General features: G+C 32.4%; 1 protein-coding gene, 1 long non-coding RNA gene and 1 pseudogene across 2 annotated transcripts; all 3 read right to left on the bottom strand.

Annotated features, from left to right (window-relative positions):
* Positions 1 to 1,267: 1,267 nt before the first annotated feature.
* Positions 1,268 to 3,074, bottom strand: LOC146898058 (glyoxylate/hydroxypyruvate reductase HPR3-like). Its single transcript, XM_085737879.1, has 2 exons — positions 2,529 to 3,074; positions 1,268 to 1,990 (listed from the first exon to the last, which is right to left on the bottom strand). The coding sequence occupies exons 1-2, from the start codon at positions 3,012 to 3,014 to the stop codon at positions 1,472 to 1,474; spliced, it is 1,005 nt and encodes a 334-aa protein (XP_085594005.1). The 5' UTR covers positions 3,015 to 3,074; the 3' UTR covers positions 1,268 to 1,471.
* Positions 3,075 to 8,733: 5,659 nt separating this feature from the next.
* On the bottom strand, positions 8,734 to 9,138 carry LOC146898059 (glyoxylate/hydroxypyruvate reductase HPR3 pseudogene; annotated as a pseudogene).
* Positions 9,139 to 11,847: 2,709 nt separating this feature from the next.
* On the bottom strand, positions 11,848 to 13,292 carry LOC146898060 (uncharacterized). Its single transcript, XR_015023605.1, has 3 exons — positions 13,212 to 13,292; positions 12,948 to 13,127; positions 11,848 to 12,643 (listed from the first exon to the last, which is right to left on the bottom strand). It is a non-coding gene; the product is annotated as an uncharacterized LOC146898060 (long non-coding RNA).
* Positions 13,293 to 17,246: the final 3,954 nt, after the last annotated feature.

A 17,246-nucleotide genomic window follows, 5' to 3' on the forward strand; every position in this document is an offset into this window, starting at 1 on the left:
TTTTTATAGTTGTGGAACACATTAATACAAATTTTATTTTGGTTGAAAGAACACTTGTTTGCTCACAATCACAAATAATTTTATTTGGGCATATATACTCACACAAATGAAAAAAAAAAGATAAAAAAGAAACACTTATCTAATATGTTATTTTAAAAGATTAAATAATTAATACTTTTATGTGTGTGTCCAAATGCATTTTATTTGTGGTTGTGTTTATATAAGTATTTCTGGTTGGTTGATCCCTAACCAATGGGCTCGTTCCCATTGTTTTTTCAAGAGTTGCATTGAAAAATGGGCATTGTAAGTTCTTATGTTCTTGGTTTCCCGAAGAAAAAAAAAGTTCTTATGTTCTTGGTTAGTGGCAATTTAAATTTTATTTTTATTTATGATGGTGAATTTGTATTTCATTTGATATGTTAATGTGAACTTTCTTGGTGAAATAATGTGAATTTTTATTGTTGTTGGTGAAATAACTTTTATGGTGGACTTTTGGGTATGTATAAGATATATCAAATGTGAGAATTTAGAGCTCAGTGTTAGGGTGGTTTTTATATTGGTGATCAACACTATTTTGGAGTTGAGAATGGTATTTTATGAACCATGTAAATTCTTTGGCTTGGAGGGATTTAAGAGAAATTGAGGACCGGCGAAGAAAATGATATTATGGTTGATGAATCACGTTGACATGTCATTTTTTTTTTTGCACTGTACACATATTACTAATCGACAGAGTTTGGAGGTATTTGTAACCATGAAGGTGTTCTTAATTGATTCGTATCATTTGATTTTTATTGGACGACTTTTTAATTAGTTATTGCATCTGGGGATCATTTGTTTAGTGGCCACATTAGGAAATAAGTTATAAGCTTGAGAGTCATTTTTAAAATGTTTTCTTCAAAAGAAAAAAATTACACAATTGAATTTGCCAAAGTGGGAGAATGTTATAATTTTTTTTAATAGTTTGTGGACTACAATCAATTGTGGATTTGGGTTTTACAGAAACGGGCTTATGGTGTGATTCATTCGATTATGATTAGACCTGATGAATGTGATAATCAAGGTTTGCACATCCAATACTTATTTGTGTTGAAACAAGGTTTAGGCCCAATCACTAGGTCCATGATGAGTGATAGCGTGGATTATGGGTTATAAATAGAGGTTAGGTCTCCTTTGCCATCACTCAGTAAATTACGCTCGTTTGTGGTTTGCTCTATCGAGAATCCAAATCCCGAAGCACGTAACTAAGCAAAGAAGAGTTTGATCATGGTTTCAACAAGTAAGTGTATTCTGAAAACATGCAATATCCATCATATCTAACATGAATGTCTCATAATGAATCATATTGAAAGATACAGAAAATGGATCACTAACCATATGAAAATAACTAAACATTTGAAACTTACTAAACACTGAACTAACATTCTTAATAGCCTCTCTCAAACTGGTGGCACATATCAATCAGCACCAACTATATGACTGGACTAATCAGAGGCTTATTTGAAAAGAAAGCTTCCAAATTTTGTTCCACGAGTTGGCAGATACCAATGAAAGACTCTGAAGTAAACACAGCTGCATGTGGTGAAAGGACAACATTATCCAATGAAAAGAACTCTTTAGGAATATTAGGTTCATTCTCAAACACATCTAAACCAGCACCTCCAATCTCATCTTCAATCAAACACTTCAACAATTCCTTTTCATCAATGAGAGCACCTCTTCCAACATTCACTATAATTCCTCCTTTTCCCAATGCCAACATGACTTCTTTGTTGACAATGTGCCATGTTTGGTCGTTTAGTTCACAACATAAAATGAGTACATTGGTGTTTGTTGCAAGCTCTAAGACACTTGAATAGAAAGAGTATGAAACAAATTGTTTTTTATTCCTAGAATTGTATGATATTATGCAATTGAACGCTTCAAGCCTCTTTGCGACTTCTGAGCCAATTCTTCCCATACCAACAATTCCAATCTTTTTCCCTGTTAACTGAAACACCAGTCACATATTTGTTATCAAAACTCTTTGAATACTTGTAGCTAGTATGAATGGAAAAGTCAAATTCACACATACTATATGTTCTCATGTTAGTTGTAAATTTCTAAGGTTAACATATAGATATATAACATACCTTGAAAATTTCAAATCACATACCTTGTATATATTATGTATTGTCCTTAACAACTGAGTTACGGAGACTCTTTTAACATATAGATATATAAAAATAACAGTACGATGTCGGCATAAAAATTATGTAAAACGTCACTGAATATTTTATGCAATACCAATCTGTATCATGTGAAGCAAGCATTTTATAAAAACGACTTGACTTTTGTGTCAATAAATAAACACGACGACTTGGCTAGAAAACAAACAATTGTAAAAATAAAATATTCAGGATCATAAAAAATGATACCGAATATCTTGTGTATCACCTAAATTATTACTACTAAATATTTATCTGCATTGTATGAAACAGACATTTTATGCAATATTTTTCTTCATAAATTAATAAATAATTGCAGACCTTAGAACCAAGTGGAAAATCCCAAGATGCAGGCGACTGAACCTGTCTTCTCAAAAACCTATCCGCCACTGAAATTTTCCTACCAACATCAACCAACAAAGCCACAGCCATATCAGCAACATCTTCAGAAAAAAGATTTCCAGCTCCGGCAACCTGAATTCCGCGACGTCGACACTCAACGAGATCAATATGATCAGTTCCGGCGCTAGGGGTGCAGACAAGACGGAGGGCGGGGAGAAGTTGGAGGACATCGGCGTTGACGGTGTAGCCGACGATACAGACAATAGCGGCAATGGAGGAGGCATGGTGAGGATTGAGGGATAAGAATTGGTGGAGAGGAGGATGAGAAGAAGGGTTTAAGATATGGAAATTGTGAGAAGGATTGGGTTGGAGGATGAAGGAGAATTCAGGTGGACCATGAAGGAATACCTTTGGGAGATTATTATTTTCTTGGGTTTCTTCAATGTTTTCGTTTTGATCTGCCATGTTGCTTTGTTAGGTTTGGTTGAGTTGTGGATGGTTGTTGAATTTGAAAAGAGACAGGATAATGAATCTAGTACTCCCTCCTTATTATAAGAAATAAATTAATAAAAACTAACAAATGTTTTTAGGGCATTGTTTAAGCATCCACAAATAGTAATTTTTACATTGTAAATTATGTAATTATGACTTTTATATGTATTTGACTTGTATTTCAAGGACAACCTTTCTTTTTGTAGGTTCCTTAAACAATGCCCTTAGGGCACTTGTTAATAAGACCCTAAAAAAATTGATATTTTTAATATGTAATTATTGTTGAGGATAATTTTTTTGTCTTTTATTTAATATCAGTTTTCTTTAATATTAATAAATGTATTTAATATTTCATAAAGTTACAATAATTAATGAATATATTGGTTTTGATGTTTTTTTCTTCTTGTAATAAGGATCAAAAGGAGCACTTTTTTATGATTTTCATTTCTCTTAAAGGGCCATGCAAAAAAAAAAAAAAAAATCAAAGCTGCATCAATTAGTTTCATTTAATCCAATAGGATAGCTCCACAGTTTAGGACCAATTCAAAAATTTTGATATGTGGCGTCAGAATCATATTCAATAAATTTTAGTTAGGGAATGATGTTTATAAGCTTTTCATTAATAAGAAGTTGGGTTATGCATATTGGTACATGAGAATAAGTAACGGAAATAGCAGAAAATGTGACTATCCTTGCTAATGCGCAAGCAAACTTATTTGTTTATTTCTAACTAAACTCAACACGAGAGTTTGTGAATTGAGATGCACAACTATGTCTAAAAGCTAATATAAAATGTCTAAATTTTGTAGCATCTTTGTGATCTTTGTTGAAGGCGTCCAGGTACTATTTTTTTAGTTAAACTCAAAATCAACATTATCAAACTGCATTTCCCTAACCCAATTGATTGCATGATATATCCCTAAGCAAAAATTTGAGGACTACAAAAATTATATCAATTTATACTAGAGACGCGACATGGCCTTAACGAGCATAGATCCATAAGGACCACACGACCAGCAAATGATATCAAGCATCAATTTCGACCACCACATGATATCAATTTCATATTAGGAGGATTTGCGGAAGGACAGACCAACAACATCGCGAGAAAGAAGTATGTTCGAGTTGCAAAATTTATTTGTGTTACGCAAGTCAATAATATCCTCCCAGAGAAGATAGTGATTTCCTCCCAAAGTCGATGAAGAAATTACTTAAGTAAGTGGGAATATCAATATAAAAAAAGTCAAAAAAATATATCAGCCAATGGGACATCAAGGTGCGAGACTCCAGGTTTTTTGGATGCTTATTCTGAATACAACTAAAAAAAGACTTCATGATGGATAGTCCCAACTATTACTACCAAGTCATGTTTTTGTCTTGACGGATGCCGACGTGATATACCAAAGATGTTGAAATAAAATGAGTTTTGTACAATGTCTCTAAAGTTTTGATGATAACGTATTAAAAAAACAATTGAATATGCTAATGTATGTTTAGTTGTGCAGGACCATAGACTAAAATTTAATGTATTAAATCAAGTTTGGGTGATGAACAGTGGCGGAGCCAGAAATTTTAAGACGTGGGGGCAATATACGGCATATATATAATATCAAAAATATGATAATTTTTTAAGAATATATGTATACATCGAAATATACTTTAGTACTTTTTATATTATAAAAATATACGAATGTTTTTGATGAATGAAAAGTAGCAATTATTTCTTACATTACCATGTTATATTGATTGTTGAAATAAAATAAAATTGCAATTGTAAAAGTATTATGATCCAAAATATGCAATTTAAATTTAATTATACTTGTCATCAAATGATTTTTTTGACAAAATTTGTCATCAAATGATTGTGAGAGACAAAATTAAATAGGTGAGATGTTCTTTCATGGATTGTGTTGTTAGTAAGCAAACAAATTAAATTTTAACTACATAAAATTACCTAAAAGCTACTAATATGGACATATAGTAGCAATGCATTTTAAAAAAATTGTGCAGGCATGAGCCCCCACACTCTTGTGAGTGGCTCCGCCACTGGTGATGAATAAAGTTTATACAAGAGCAATTGAAATTTGAAGAAAATCTGAAGTTCTAGACCAGAAGAACGCCAGACTCTGAAGAAGTGTAGCTTCTTGAGGATCAGGCTCTGAAGATCTGGAATCTAAAGAAGTAGTTTATAAAGGACATCAAACTTTAAAGGACACTTCATACTTTGTATTCTTCTGAAGATGTCACTATCAAACTCAGTTAGTACACTTTGTCTTCTTCTAATCACTTGCAAAAATAAACGAAAAACTTCAAGGATAAATGGAATGAAACAGATAATTTCTTTTGAAGCAAAGAAATTTCAAATGTTTTTTCAACGAAATTGGCTTCTCTCATGCGTCTCTCATATCCTTCTCTATACATTTTGAATATTTGAAGAAGAATAATACAAGACTCTGTACATTTTGAAAGTTTCATTACTCTGTCAAAATAAGAGCGCATTTGAACTTAGAATTTCTTATAAACTTTATATCTTAGAAATTCGTAATCCTTAGAGTCTACTTTGTTTTGTATTTGTCTACACCTCTGATTGCATATCAAGTGTAAAATCAAACAATCATTTATTTGATTTAAGTAAGATTGTGAGAAGTCTCTTTCAGTTGTTATTGAGCATTAGAATTCTCTTGCTTGTGTGCTTTAGCATTTGTAATCTTTAGTGATTATAGTGAAAATCTCTTGAAAGTGCAAGAGGACTAGACTACTCTCGATTTGTGAGAAGAAATAGTATAAATTGATCTCTCTCTCTTTCTCTCTCTCTATATCTTTGTGTGTGTGTGTGTGTGTGTGTTTTGATCTTAACCCATGTATTCAAAACTCTACATTAGACAAAGAATATTACTTTCAGACTCTGATTAGTGAAACATTTAGAAAAAGTTTGAGAAAGACAGCACAATTCAATCCCCCCTCTTGTGTTTTTTCTCTCACCTTCAGTTGATATCAGAGCACAGTCTGTGGTCAGCCACTTGGCTGTGTCATAGAAAAGATGATAAGAGAAAAACATGTTTGATGATTCTGGTATCGGTTATGGTATTGGTGGTTGTGGTGCTCAAGTACAATATGATTACAATAACAACACTTCTACATCTGAAAAACTATTCAGTTAGACCTCCATCATTCCATGATGATGCCACTCAGTTCTCATGATGAAAAAGCAAGATGTTTAGTAACATCATATGAGTTTGTGATGAGCTATGGGACATAATTGAGGATGGTGTCACCTTCCTGGTTGACTCTGAAGGCATGATGGTGGACAGAAAGAGCCTCATTGAGGCTCAGAGCAAGATCTACAACAAAGCACCATAGGATGCATGGTATTTTGGTTAATAAATCCACTGCTAAAGCCATATTTAAGTCACTGTGTTCTACATAAGAAGGAAACCAACAAGTGAAAGAAACTATAGCTAAGAGTTGGTTCATCAATATGATATTTTTAGAATGAAGGAAGATGAAGATATTGAAACCATGTTTTGAAGGTTTCAGACTCTTTTATTTGGCCTTCAGATTCTTAATAAAATATATATTGTTCCTAACCATATCAAGAAGATTCTTAGGAGTCTTCCTGCTAGGTTCAGACCAAAAGTTACATCCATTCAAGAAGCAGAGGATCTGAACAAACTTAGTCTGAGAATCTGATAAATTCTTTAAAAAGTCATGAGATATTGCTTATTGGTGATGAACCTTCTAAGAAGTCCAAATTCATTGCTCTGAAATTTAAGGGAAAAATCTGCTAAAGCTCATCAAGTTGTTGAATCAGAAGAAGAAACCCCGGATGAAGACTTTGAAAATGGTTCAAATGCTGGAGAGATGGCATTTCTGACCAAAATATTTCAGTACCTGACCAAGAAGAAGAGGTTTCCATGTAGAAGTAATGGATCCAAAGGATCATGTTACAAAGACAAGAATGATGATCAGAAAGGTTGCTTAAGCTGCAAGAAACATGGTCACTTCATAGCTGACTGTCCAGAGTTGGAGAAGGACAAGTCAAAGAAGGAAGCTCAATGAAAGACAACTTCAAGCGAAAATTCAAGAAAAGTCTTATGACAACATGGGATGAACTTGACAAGGAGTCAGAATCTGGAGAAAAAAAATGATAAAGAAGCTAATCTGATCTGATGGCTGCAACAACTTCTGAAGCAGATTTTATTGATGATGATGAGGTATTTTCTAAAATGATTCGTGAAGATATAGTCAATGCGATCAAAGAGCTTATAGGCCGTTGTCTTAGAAAATCAAAAAGCTTAAAAAATTTACAAAGACAATATGATTTGGTGACAGAGGAATCTAAAACTCTAAGTATACAGAATGAAAATCTCTTGATGAGAACTGAAATTCTAGAGAAAGTTTAACCCTCATATACTCAAAAGAAAGTTGATAATCCCCTGAACAAGCATGAACTTGCTCTTCTGGAGTTTATCATAGATGACATTGACGGAAGCCAATTAGTTTCAATGATTTATGGTGTAAGCAGAAACAAATGAGAAGTAATTGGTATCTCAAAAGAAGCACATATTAAGAAAATGCATGTTCTTGGAAAATAAAAGAAATCTCCTTATGTTGATTGTATAGAGAAGGATCTGTATTCCTACTTTGTTCCATAAGCTGGAAAATTAAGGCTCTGAACAAGTCAGAGTCAAGGGCTTTAGAGGTTAAGGTTTTGATCAAATCAAAAGCAAAGATTCCAGAGTCCAACGCTCTAAATAGTTCAAAACCTAAAGCTAAGAAAAATTCAAGACTTAAAACTTTTAAACCAAAAGTCTTGAAATATCCATAAAATGGAGAAGATGTAAAAACAAAAGTCTAAGAGCACGAGGGTTGAATGAATGTCTCATAATGAATCATATTGAAACATCCATAAAATGAAATACAATTATTTTATTCACAGAATTTATTGATCTCTAACAGGGTCGTCCCTATAACATTAGAGGCTCGGCTCTCGTAGTAAAAATAGGCCCCTAATAAAAAAAACGTACAATTTTTTAAAAAGATTAGTCTTCTATTTAAATTGAAAATAACACTCGTATAATGGTTATTAGCCACCGAAATTAAAATTAGCAATTATTTTTACTAAAGACGTGCATGTTGATGGAAATAGATGACAAAAAATTCAAGATATATAGTAGTTTTCTACATTCATAGATAACTCTGAAATGCATTTTAAATTATAATGGCCTAGTAGTTGTGTATGTAATTAAGACTTTTATATTTGGTTCAAATTCACACAAATGTTCGGGATTGAACCTCAAGACCGATGACTCAAATGCATTCTATTTTACTACTAAACTATTCTAAGATATCTATTGATTTTTTATATTTTATTTTATATACCTAACACTTTTGAGTGCTATATTAATTTTTTTTTTGAGGCTCCTAAGATTGCGAGGCCCGGCACCGTAGCTCACCTTGCACATGGCAAGGGCCGGGCCTGATCTCTAACCATGTGTAAATAACTAAACATTTGATACTTAATAAACATTGAAATAACATTCTTAATAGCCTCTCAAACTGGTAGATAGCTCCTATCGAGCACCACCAACTTGACCTAGAAACATTGAAAGAACAGACAGATTCAAAAGGTTTCAACAAAGAATGTGAATAAACAATGGATATTGAGATTTTCAAACACACATTCAATCAACTATATAACTGGAGTGATCAAAGGCTTATTTGAGAAGAAAGCTTCCAAATTTTGTTCAACTAGTTGGCGTATATCCATATGTGACTCTGAAGTGTAGACAGCTGCATGTGGTGAAAGGACAACATTATCCAATGAAAAGAACTCTTTAGGAACATCAGGTTCATTCTCAAACAAATCCAAACCAGCACCTCCAATCTCATCTTCAATCAAACATTTCAACAATTTCTTTTCATCAATGAGAGCACCTCTTCCAACATTCACTATAATTCCTCCTTTTCCTAGTGCCAACATCACTTCTTTGTTGACAATGTGACTTGTTTGGTCGTTTAAATCACAACACAGAATGAGTACATTGGTGTTTGTCGCAACCGAATGCTCTGCGACTTCTGAACCAATTCTGCCCATCACAACAATTCCAATATTTTTTTTTCTGTTAACTAAAACACCGTTCATATTTTATTATCAAGCTCTTTAATAGAAGAAGTTAGAGTCTAATTGGTATGTAGGTGAAAAATATTTTACCAAAAGATTTAAATTAAATTTGGTGTTATTGTCAACGATTCAATTTTCTTCTATTGAGAACTAGGAAATGAAGATCTAGAATCATTAAAACTATATGATATGCATTGCTCATGGATCTAAAATTAAAAACATATTTTGAACAACATCAATTAGTTTTGCAATAAAATTTAACGAGACGTCTTTTATATCACGTGGAATCATTAATTTGAAGATATACAATTATAAAATAAAATATTTTTTTTTTAAGATATTGTTATAAGAGTAGAATGAAGTATCACAATAGTGATAAGTGAATTCTTATTTGACCTAAGTAAAATAAATTTATACTAGAATTCAATATGTTCACCGTACATATAGACAAAAAATCTAAAATACATTTTTTAGCAATCATTTAGAACTAGCTAGTGAACCTTAAATCTTTGTGTAGGATCAATGAGGAACTTAAACACTTTCTCAGCTGATAGATCAAACAATTTCTTGAGTTATGCCATTCAAATAATCAGATCAAGATCAGTCGCATGTCAATTTTACAATTGAATTCTAAATTACAAGTTGATATGTGAATAGATCAATACAAATTGAAATTCTTTGAAGTGGTAACTGGTCACTCTACATGTAGAGCAATTGATGAAGATCAAACAACACAAATTATATGAATTTATTTCAATTTCAATTTGGTAAAATTAGAATTTCTAATTCTCTTCGAGACACGTGAACATATATTGAACATTCAAATATTTTTCCATCCGTTCCAAATCAGCAATATAATCGAGCTTTTTCAATCTCGATAAGTTTGGCGTAAAAGACCATACGAGAAGCCATTGCCAGTGTTGTGTAACACTTGTGGATTACATTTCAAGGCTAAAGGAACCCTTGAAAACTATCTCCCAAAGAAAGCCCAGCAAAATCTGCCAATGGTTGCAGAATTTCACCTGCCAAAGAAATAGAAATCAAAGCATCTTAGTACTCCAAAAAAAATAACACCTTGAAAAGTAAGTATTTTGCAAACAACTGGGATTGGTCATGTTACAATTCACGTAGAAGTGCAAATATGACTTCAGCTGCTGTATTGTTAATAAGCATTACTGAATACACATTGCTCCATAACAAATGTTGCTGCCAAACATTCCTTGCCCGCGGACAACCAAATAAAACATGAATCATCATGTCCTCGTATCTTTCATCACACAAACCACATAAAGATGTGCAGTTCACTCCTTTATCCAACAACCTAGCTCGTGTGGTAAGCAACCCTGACAAACTCTCCAAAGCAAATTCTTCACTTTCAGTGGAACTTTGAGTCTCCAAATTCTATCCCAACTGCCTACTCGGTGCAAGTATGAATTATCTGCTATATTTTCAACACAACTGGTGCTCACTTTTAACCGAATATTGGTCGTTTTTCTCTGCCTTCCATATCAAAGCATCCTCCTCCACTTGATGAAAAATGTGAGTTCTAATTATCTCCTTCACAATATCATAATCAAAATAATAATTAACCACGTTGTAATTCCAGCCATAAGTATTTTGATCAATCAATGAGTGGAATCGAGCATTCTGAAGCACATCACTAGATTTCCCAACACCCGAAATAACTCCCCCATTTCTTAACCACGGGGATTCAAACAAGGAATATTTATGTCGTTTCCAATTTTCCATCTAGCACCTGATTGGACAATCGTCTTTGCACTAAAAAATACTACGCCAAACAAAACTTGGATTGTGTCCTACCTTTGCGTTTAAATAATCATTTCGAGGAAAGTACCGCGCCTTAAAAAGTTTCGTTACCAAAGACTCGGGTTGGGTTTGAAACTTCCACCCTTGTTTACCCAATATTGCTAAGTTGAATGTCGTTAAATCTTTAAAACTCATGCCACCATATTTCTTGTGCACAGTAAGCTTCTCCCAAGAAAGCCAATGAATACCTCTGTTATTACTTCCTCCATGCCCCCACCAAAATGCATTTAGCATTTTTTCAATAGCATCAATAAGAGAATGTAATAGAAAAATGATGCTCATAACGTAAGATGGAAATGCATCATTGAGTGTATTTATCTACTAACTTATAATCATATAAAAAAAAAAAGGATTGTTGGTGAAATTTGGCCTTCAAAAACCTTCAAAATAGGAAAAAAAAAATTAATTCATAAAATGAAATAAACTGAACCATAAACTTAAACTATTTAAAAGTTTCTTTTTAAATGTCAAACTAGCCACCGAAATTGACACGCTCTAAGGTCCCAAGTCAAGACATCATACAAACCCAAGTGGAATGACAACTATTTAAAAGATAATTGAGACATGATCAATATCAATAAATATCAAAATCTAGAATGTCATCACTAAAATTTGATAATTTCACACTAAACATAAAATCTAAATTAAATTTTTGAGAAATCCTTTTAAACTTCTCACTTAACATCCCAACTTTAAATCTAGAATCAAGAATTTTAAACTTCTCACTTAACATCCCAACTTTAAATCTAGAATCAAGAATTTAATATTTTCACACTAGAATGAGACATGATCAATATTAATAAATAACAAAATCTAGAATGTGATTACTAGAATTTGATAATTTCACGGTAAACATAAACATAAAATCTAAATTAAATTTTGGAGCAATCCCTTTAAACTTCTGACTTAACATTCATTTATCAAAATCTAGAATGTCATTCCTAGAATTTAATATGTTCGCAGTACATATAAAATCTAAAATACATTTTTGAGCAATCATTTTGAACTAGCTAGTGAACCTTAAATCTTTGTGTAGGATCAATGAGGAATTTAAACACTTTCACAGCTGTTGCATGTGAATTTTACAATTGAATTCCAATTTACAAGTTGATATGTGAATAGATCAATACAAATTGAAATTCTTTGAAGTGGTAACCAGCCGCTCTACATGTAGAGCAATTGATGGAGATCAAACAACACAAATTATATGAATTTATTTCAATTTCGCGATCGGGGATAATCTAGTTCTCTTCAAGACTGAGAACATATATTGAACCTTCAAATATTTTTCCATTTGTTCCAAATCAGCAATATAATCGAGCTTTTTCAATCTCGATTTCTGTGCAGTTCGATTTGCTAGGATCCATTCCAAATCAGCAATATAATCGAGCTTTTTCAATCTCGATTTTTGTGCAGCAGTTCGATTTGCTAGGATCCTAAGAACAAGGGAAGACAAAAGATGAAAATCAAAATATATTATATCAAAATATATTTTTCTAGCGTTTCTAGCAGATTGTTGTAGATCCATTATGTGCTTCACTACTTCATCTAAAATCAACGCTTGTGGATTACATTTCAAGGCTAAAGGATTCCTTGAAAATTATCTCCCAAAGATAGCCCAGCAAAATCTGCCAATGGTTGCAGAATCTACCTGCCAAAGAAATAGAAATCAAAGCATCTTAGTACTCCAAAATAAATAACACCTACGTGATTGTATAAGTAAGTCATAATAACAAGAGACTTTAATGTGATTGTATAGCAGCTATTGATATGGATTAGGTATTTTCAATTGAAACGAGGTGATTAGATTTTTCAACATTTAACTAGCAGCCATGACATGCACTAGCCAATTCAAAAAGCAAAACAAGATCAGCAGTTCAGCACAAAATTCAAAAAATGCAATAAAATGACTCACAACCATGTAAACGATAAAAAAAACGTAAATTTCTGAGTACCATTTTTATCGATCAGTCCTTTGAACCTCGGAATTTCTGCTTTTTTAATCAGAGAAATTACACTTGAAATAGAAAAATAGAACGATGACACCAACAAACAACCAATGAAAGGACATAGTAGATGACGTCAATAAACTAAAATCATGATCAAGGAAGGAATAGCATCAGGTCACAATGATCCTGCAACAAGATCACAGAAGTAATGAAATGATTTGGCAGAAATTATAATGAATATATAGATGCAATCAGATCCGGTGCACATACCTGTGTGTGGTTGAAATGATTGACGGCGGATAATAATGTGAAGAGCGGCCAGTGGATGGGACAAAGTGGGTAGCAGCAGCTAGGGTTCATTTCCAAACCCTAACTATCTAATATATATATAGCATGAGCAACTTTTTGCTTTGGACCAAAAACACCTCCTTTTCTTTTAAAAAGATGGGTAATTATGTAATTTAGAATTTATTTATTTTTATTAAATAATTTGTTGTGTTCATGTACGTGTTCTTTTTTTTTTCTCAAAAAAAAAAAGGTTTGTGTTCTTTTTTGCGTTTTGTAATTCTTGTTTTTCTTCTTTTAACATCTCTTAAAATGATGTGCAAGTTTCATTTAGAGGCCATAAAATATTATAAAATAAACTTTTTTTTTCTTGTTGATAGCCGAGGTTCAAACCCCGAACCTTGCATATATGATGCAAGGTCCCTATCAACTGAGTTAAGTTTACGATGACATAAAATAAACAAACATCTCTTATAGCACAAGTAGTCCCGCAAAGGGACAAAAAAATATTATTAAAATCAAGAAAAGCCAAAGAGTTGGACCGGCGCAAATGAAAGTCGACGAAAGAATGAAGTTTGATGCGGTTCAGTAACCGATCCAATGTTAACTATTGTATGTTTAAAAAAAATCCTGGATTGTGCTCCTTCCAAACAATCTAAATAGTATCCAACCATACAACTTGAAGTCCAACACGATTATCTTTCTTGAAACCATTTGAACCTCCAAATTGAACCGCGAGTTCCAAAACATCAGCTGGATTAATAGTTGAAATACCCAACTAATGAAGAACGAAATGTCAAATACCGCCAAAAGATTCACACCTTCCAAACAAATGTATAATTGATTCTTCTTTCCTGTAACCTCCAGCGTAGGTCATTCAGACATGAACCACCATCCCATGACAGGATATATTGTCTCTTCGAAATCCCCATATAGTAGACTCATTTATGTTTTTCTGCAATAAGGTTTTGAGGTTTATACTTACTTTTATTTTATATGTACACCAGTTGTTTGCTATGCGTAATTCTATTTTATGCCTTTTGTAGTTGTATGATTTGTCTTCTTATCATGGAAGGAGCTAGAAGGGGGACTAGCAAGCAATGGCCACGGTCCCCAAAACTTTTGAGAAAAAAAAAAACTATAGTAGTATGTTATTATATTTTTCAGTCTCAATATTAATTTTTTGTGAACTTTTATACGATATTGTATAATGATCTTCTTTTGACTCAATATGTTTGTCCTTATACAAAAATCTTTAACACTGAAAAAGAGACGAGTTTTTTCTCCAATTTATAGAAGAATCTTAGAAATATTGAATCATTGCTTGTAAATTTGTTTTCACACTCTCAACCACTACAAAAGGTTCACATGTTGCGATTGCATCATCCTACGTTCTCATTTTCATATTTTCTTTCAAAGCTATTCAAATATCATTTTAGTCTTGTCATTTTCTGACAAACCTTAAGATATTCAACTTTCATATATCTTTAAAAATTTCTTATAATTTTGGATATCTATTACTAATTTTGAATATACCTTATAATTTCTTAAATATCTTGTATATATCATGCATTTGAAAATTTAATTTTTCTTCAATAAATTATACTTTCAAATCGGTCCCTCCTAAGCTAAATTCATGGCTCCGTTACCTCTTCTCACTAAAGTATGGTGACCACCACATCTACTAGAGTGTGCATAAGCTATAAGTAAAAATCAATATTATATTATATGAGAAAATGGAGTTAGCGTTGAGTGAAGTTTTTACGTTTCTGAACCATCTCTTTTATTAACAACACAGAAATTGAAACAGAAAGTCTCCTCCAGACTACGTTAGCAATATTTATGCAGAAGGAAATTGGTTGTTCATTAGAAAAAAATTATAAATCTTGAAAGCTAACAAGAGTCGAGAAACCAGCATAAATGATCAAATATTTCTATTAGAACGGTCTTCAAATTGAAAGCTATATTAATGCACATGCAATAACATTAATATCAAATAATAGCTTGACCATAGAATTACAGTAACATTAATGTAACATGTATTTTTTTTTTCTGAGGGAATGTAACATGTATCTTGAAGCTCAATACATTTTGAAAATTCAAATCTAGTGTCGAAAATGATAAGCCATTTAAGGCTTAAATAAGACCTAACACAATTACTAGCAAGTCTAGTTCTATTAACTTCATTGACATTTTCCTTCGATCATTTACCATTTAAGATTTGATCAAAATCACTACGTAGCCTATATTTAACAACTTTGATGGTAGCCTCTAGTTGAAATAAGTACTACAGCTTATCTAGTTGAACTAACACTCGTCGAGGTCAATGTGATTGGTCCCGACGCTGCGGGTACAGATGAGAGGGAGGGAGGGGAGAAGTTGGAGAACGTTGGCGTCGACGGGGCAGAGACCGGTAGTGACAATGGCGGCGATGGAGGAAATGTGTTGAGGATTTGTGGATATGAATTTTTGGAGTGAGAGAAGGGAAGTAGGGTTTATAATGTGGAAGTTTTGAGAAGGATTTGGTTGGAGGATCGAGGAGAATTCGGGTGGACCATGAAGGAATACTTTGGGGAGATTTTTTAGGATGTTCAATGCTACTACTGCTGCTGTTTTGATTTTGCGATTGACTTTGAGTATAGTCTTGTTGGATTAGGGTGAATGAAGATAGTGCATCATTGAGTTTATTTATCTCCTATGATAATTAGTTGACCACTCAATAGACTCTCTACAATTGATCACGTTTTTTTAAAGGGTCTTGTTCCGGTGCCCTCGGGGCACGGGTTAAGAAGTTAAAAGTAGAAATAGAAGACATAATTTACATTGAAAAGAGTAATATTTTAACATTTAAAAAATAGAATACACAAGTTTCAAGAAAATATTTCCTTTTCTAATTCCTTAACAAGTACTCGGGGGCACCGGTTAACATTTCCCTTTTTTAAAATGTTAAATGTCAGGAACACTCCTTTTAAAACAACACTCCCTCCGTCCCAAATTATAAAAAAAAAAAAATTATTTTACATTATTAAGAAAACCAAAACATAGTAGTTTGTAGTATATTTTCTTTTGTTATTCTTAGAATAAGTTTTATAGAAAGATGTAAAAACAAATTTCATTGGTTATTAGTTATTGATATAATGAAAGGGAGAGCAAAATGAATGAAATTTGCATTTAATTTCTCTTTGGAAAATATATTTTTTGAAATAACATAATTAAATATGATAAAAGTTAGTTTTTTTAGCTTATAATTTGGGGAAAAATTAGTTTTTTTCTTATAACTTGGGACGGAGAGAGTATTTTATTACTTCATCCATCTCTGTATGTAAGCACTCATTTGACTAAAAAATTGTCTATAAATATAAATCTCTTTTCAAATTACTAGATGAATTTATTGTTTTTTTCCTAAACATATCTTTGATTAATACTACTAAGTTATCTTGAAATATGAAAAGTCAAATTAAATACACATACAAACAAATGATAATTTGGTAATATTACCACACAAAATAGAAACAATAATCGCACAAAAACTTTTCTTTAAGAAATGTGAAGAAAAAAAAACAAAAGGGGTTTATATATAGTATAATTAATTGACCGCTTCAATCTAAACATTAGACCAAATTCCATCACTTTACTCATGATATTAATTAGAAACGTGATGTAGGAAGATTTCTATAGTATTTTTTATTTTAACCCAATTTCAATAATGCCTATTTTATTTTATATTTTGGGTTTTTGGCGCATTAGAGTTTTGTTTTTTCCCTATTTAAGTTTAACATATGTAGCCTAACATACAAATTTCATTCATTCAATAATATTTTAAAGAGTTTTCTCAATTTCTGGTGGATTTCGGAACCCAATTTTTACAAGTTTGTCCCTTGCAAACTTGTTTCTTTTCAATCTTGATTTAGCGCATGCCACCACCATATCACCCACATCCTCCGAGAAAATTTCTCCAGCACCGGTAACCTGGATTCTGTGACAATGGCACTCGCGAAGGTTGATGTGATCAGTTGCAAC

The sequence above is a fragment of the Medicago sativa genome, chromosome 8, assembly GCF_051527215.1.
Source record: "Medicago sativa cultivar Bolivia chromosome 8, Bolivia_mono, whole genome shotgun sequence".
NCBI lineage: Eukaryota > Viridiplantae > Streptophyta > Magnoliopsida > Fabales > Fabaceae > Medicago > Medicago sativa.

Bases quoted from the DNA above. Each gene is read 5' to 3' on its own strand.
- LOC146898058 (XM_085737879.1), bottom strand. From the start codon at position 3,014: ATGGCAGATCAAAACGAAAACATTGAAGAAACCCAAGAAAATAATAAT. The intron at 1,991-2,528 runs GTCTGCAATTAT...CTGGTGTTTCAG, and splicing joins ATTTTCCACTTGGTTCTAAG to TTAACAGGGAAAAAGATTGG.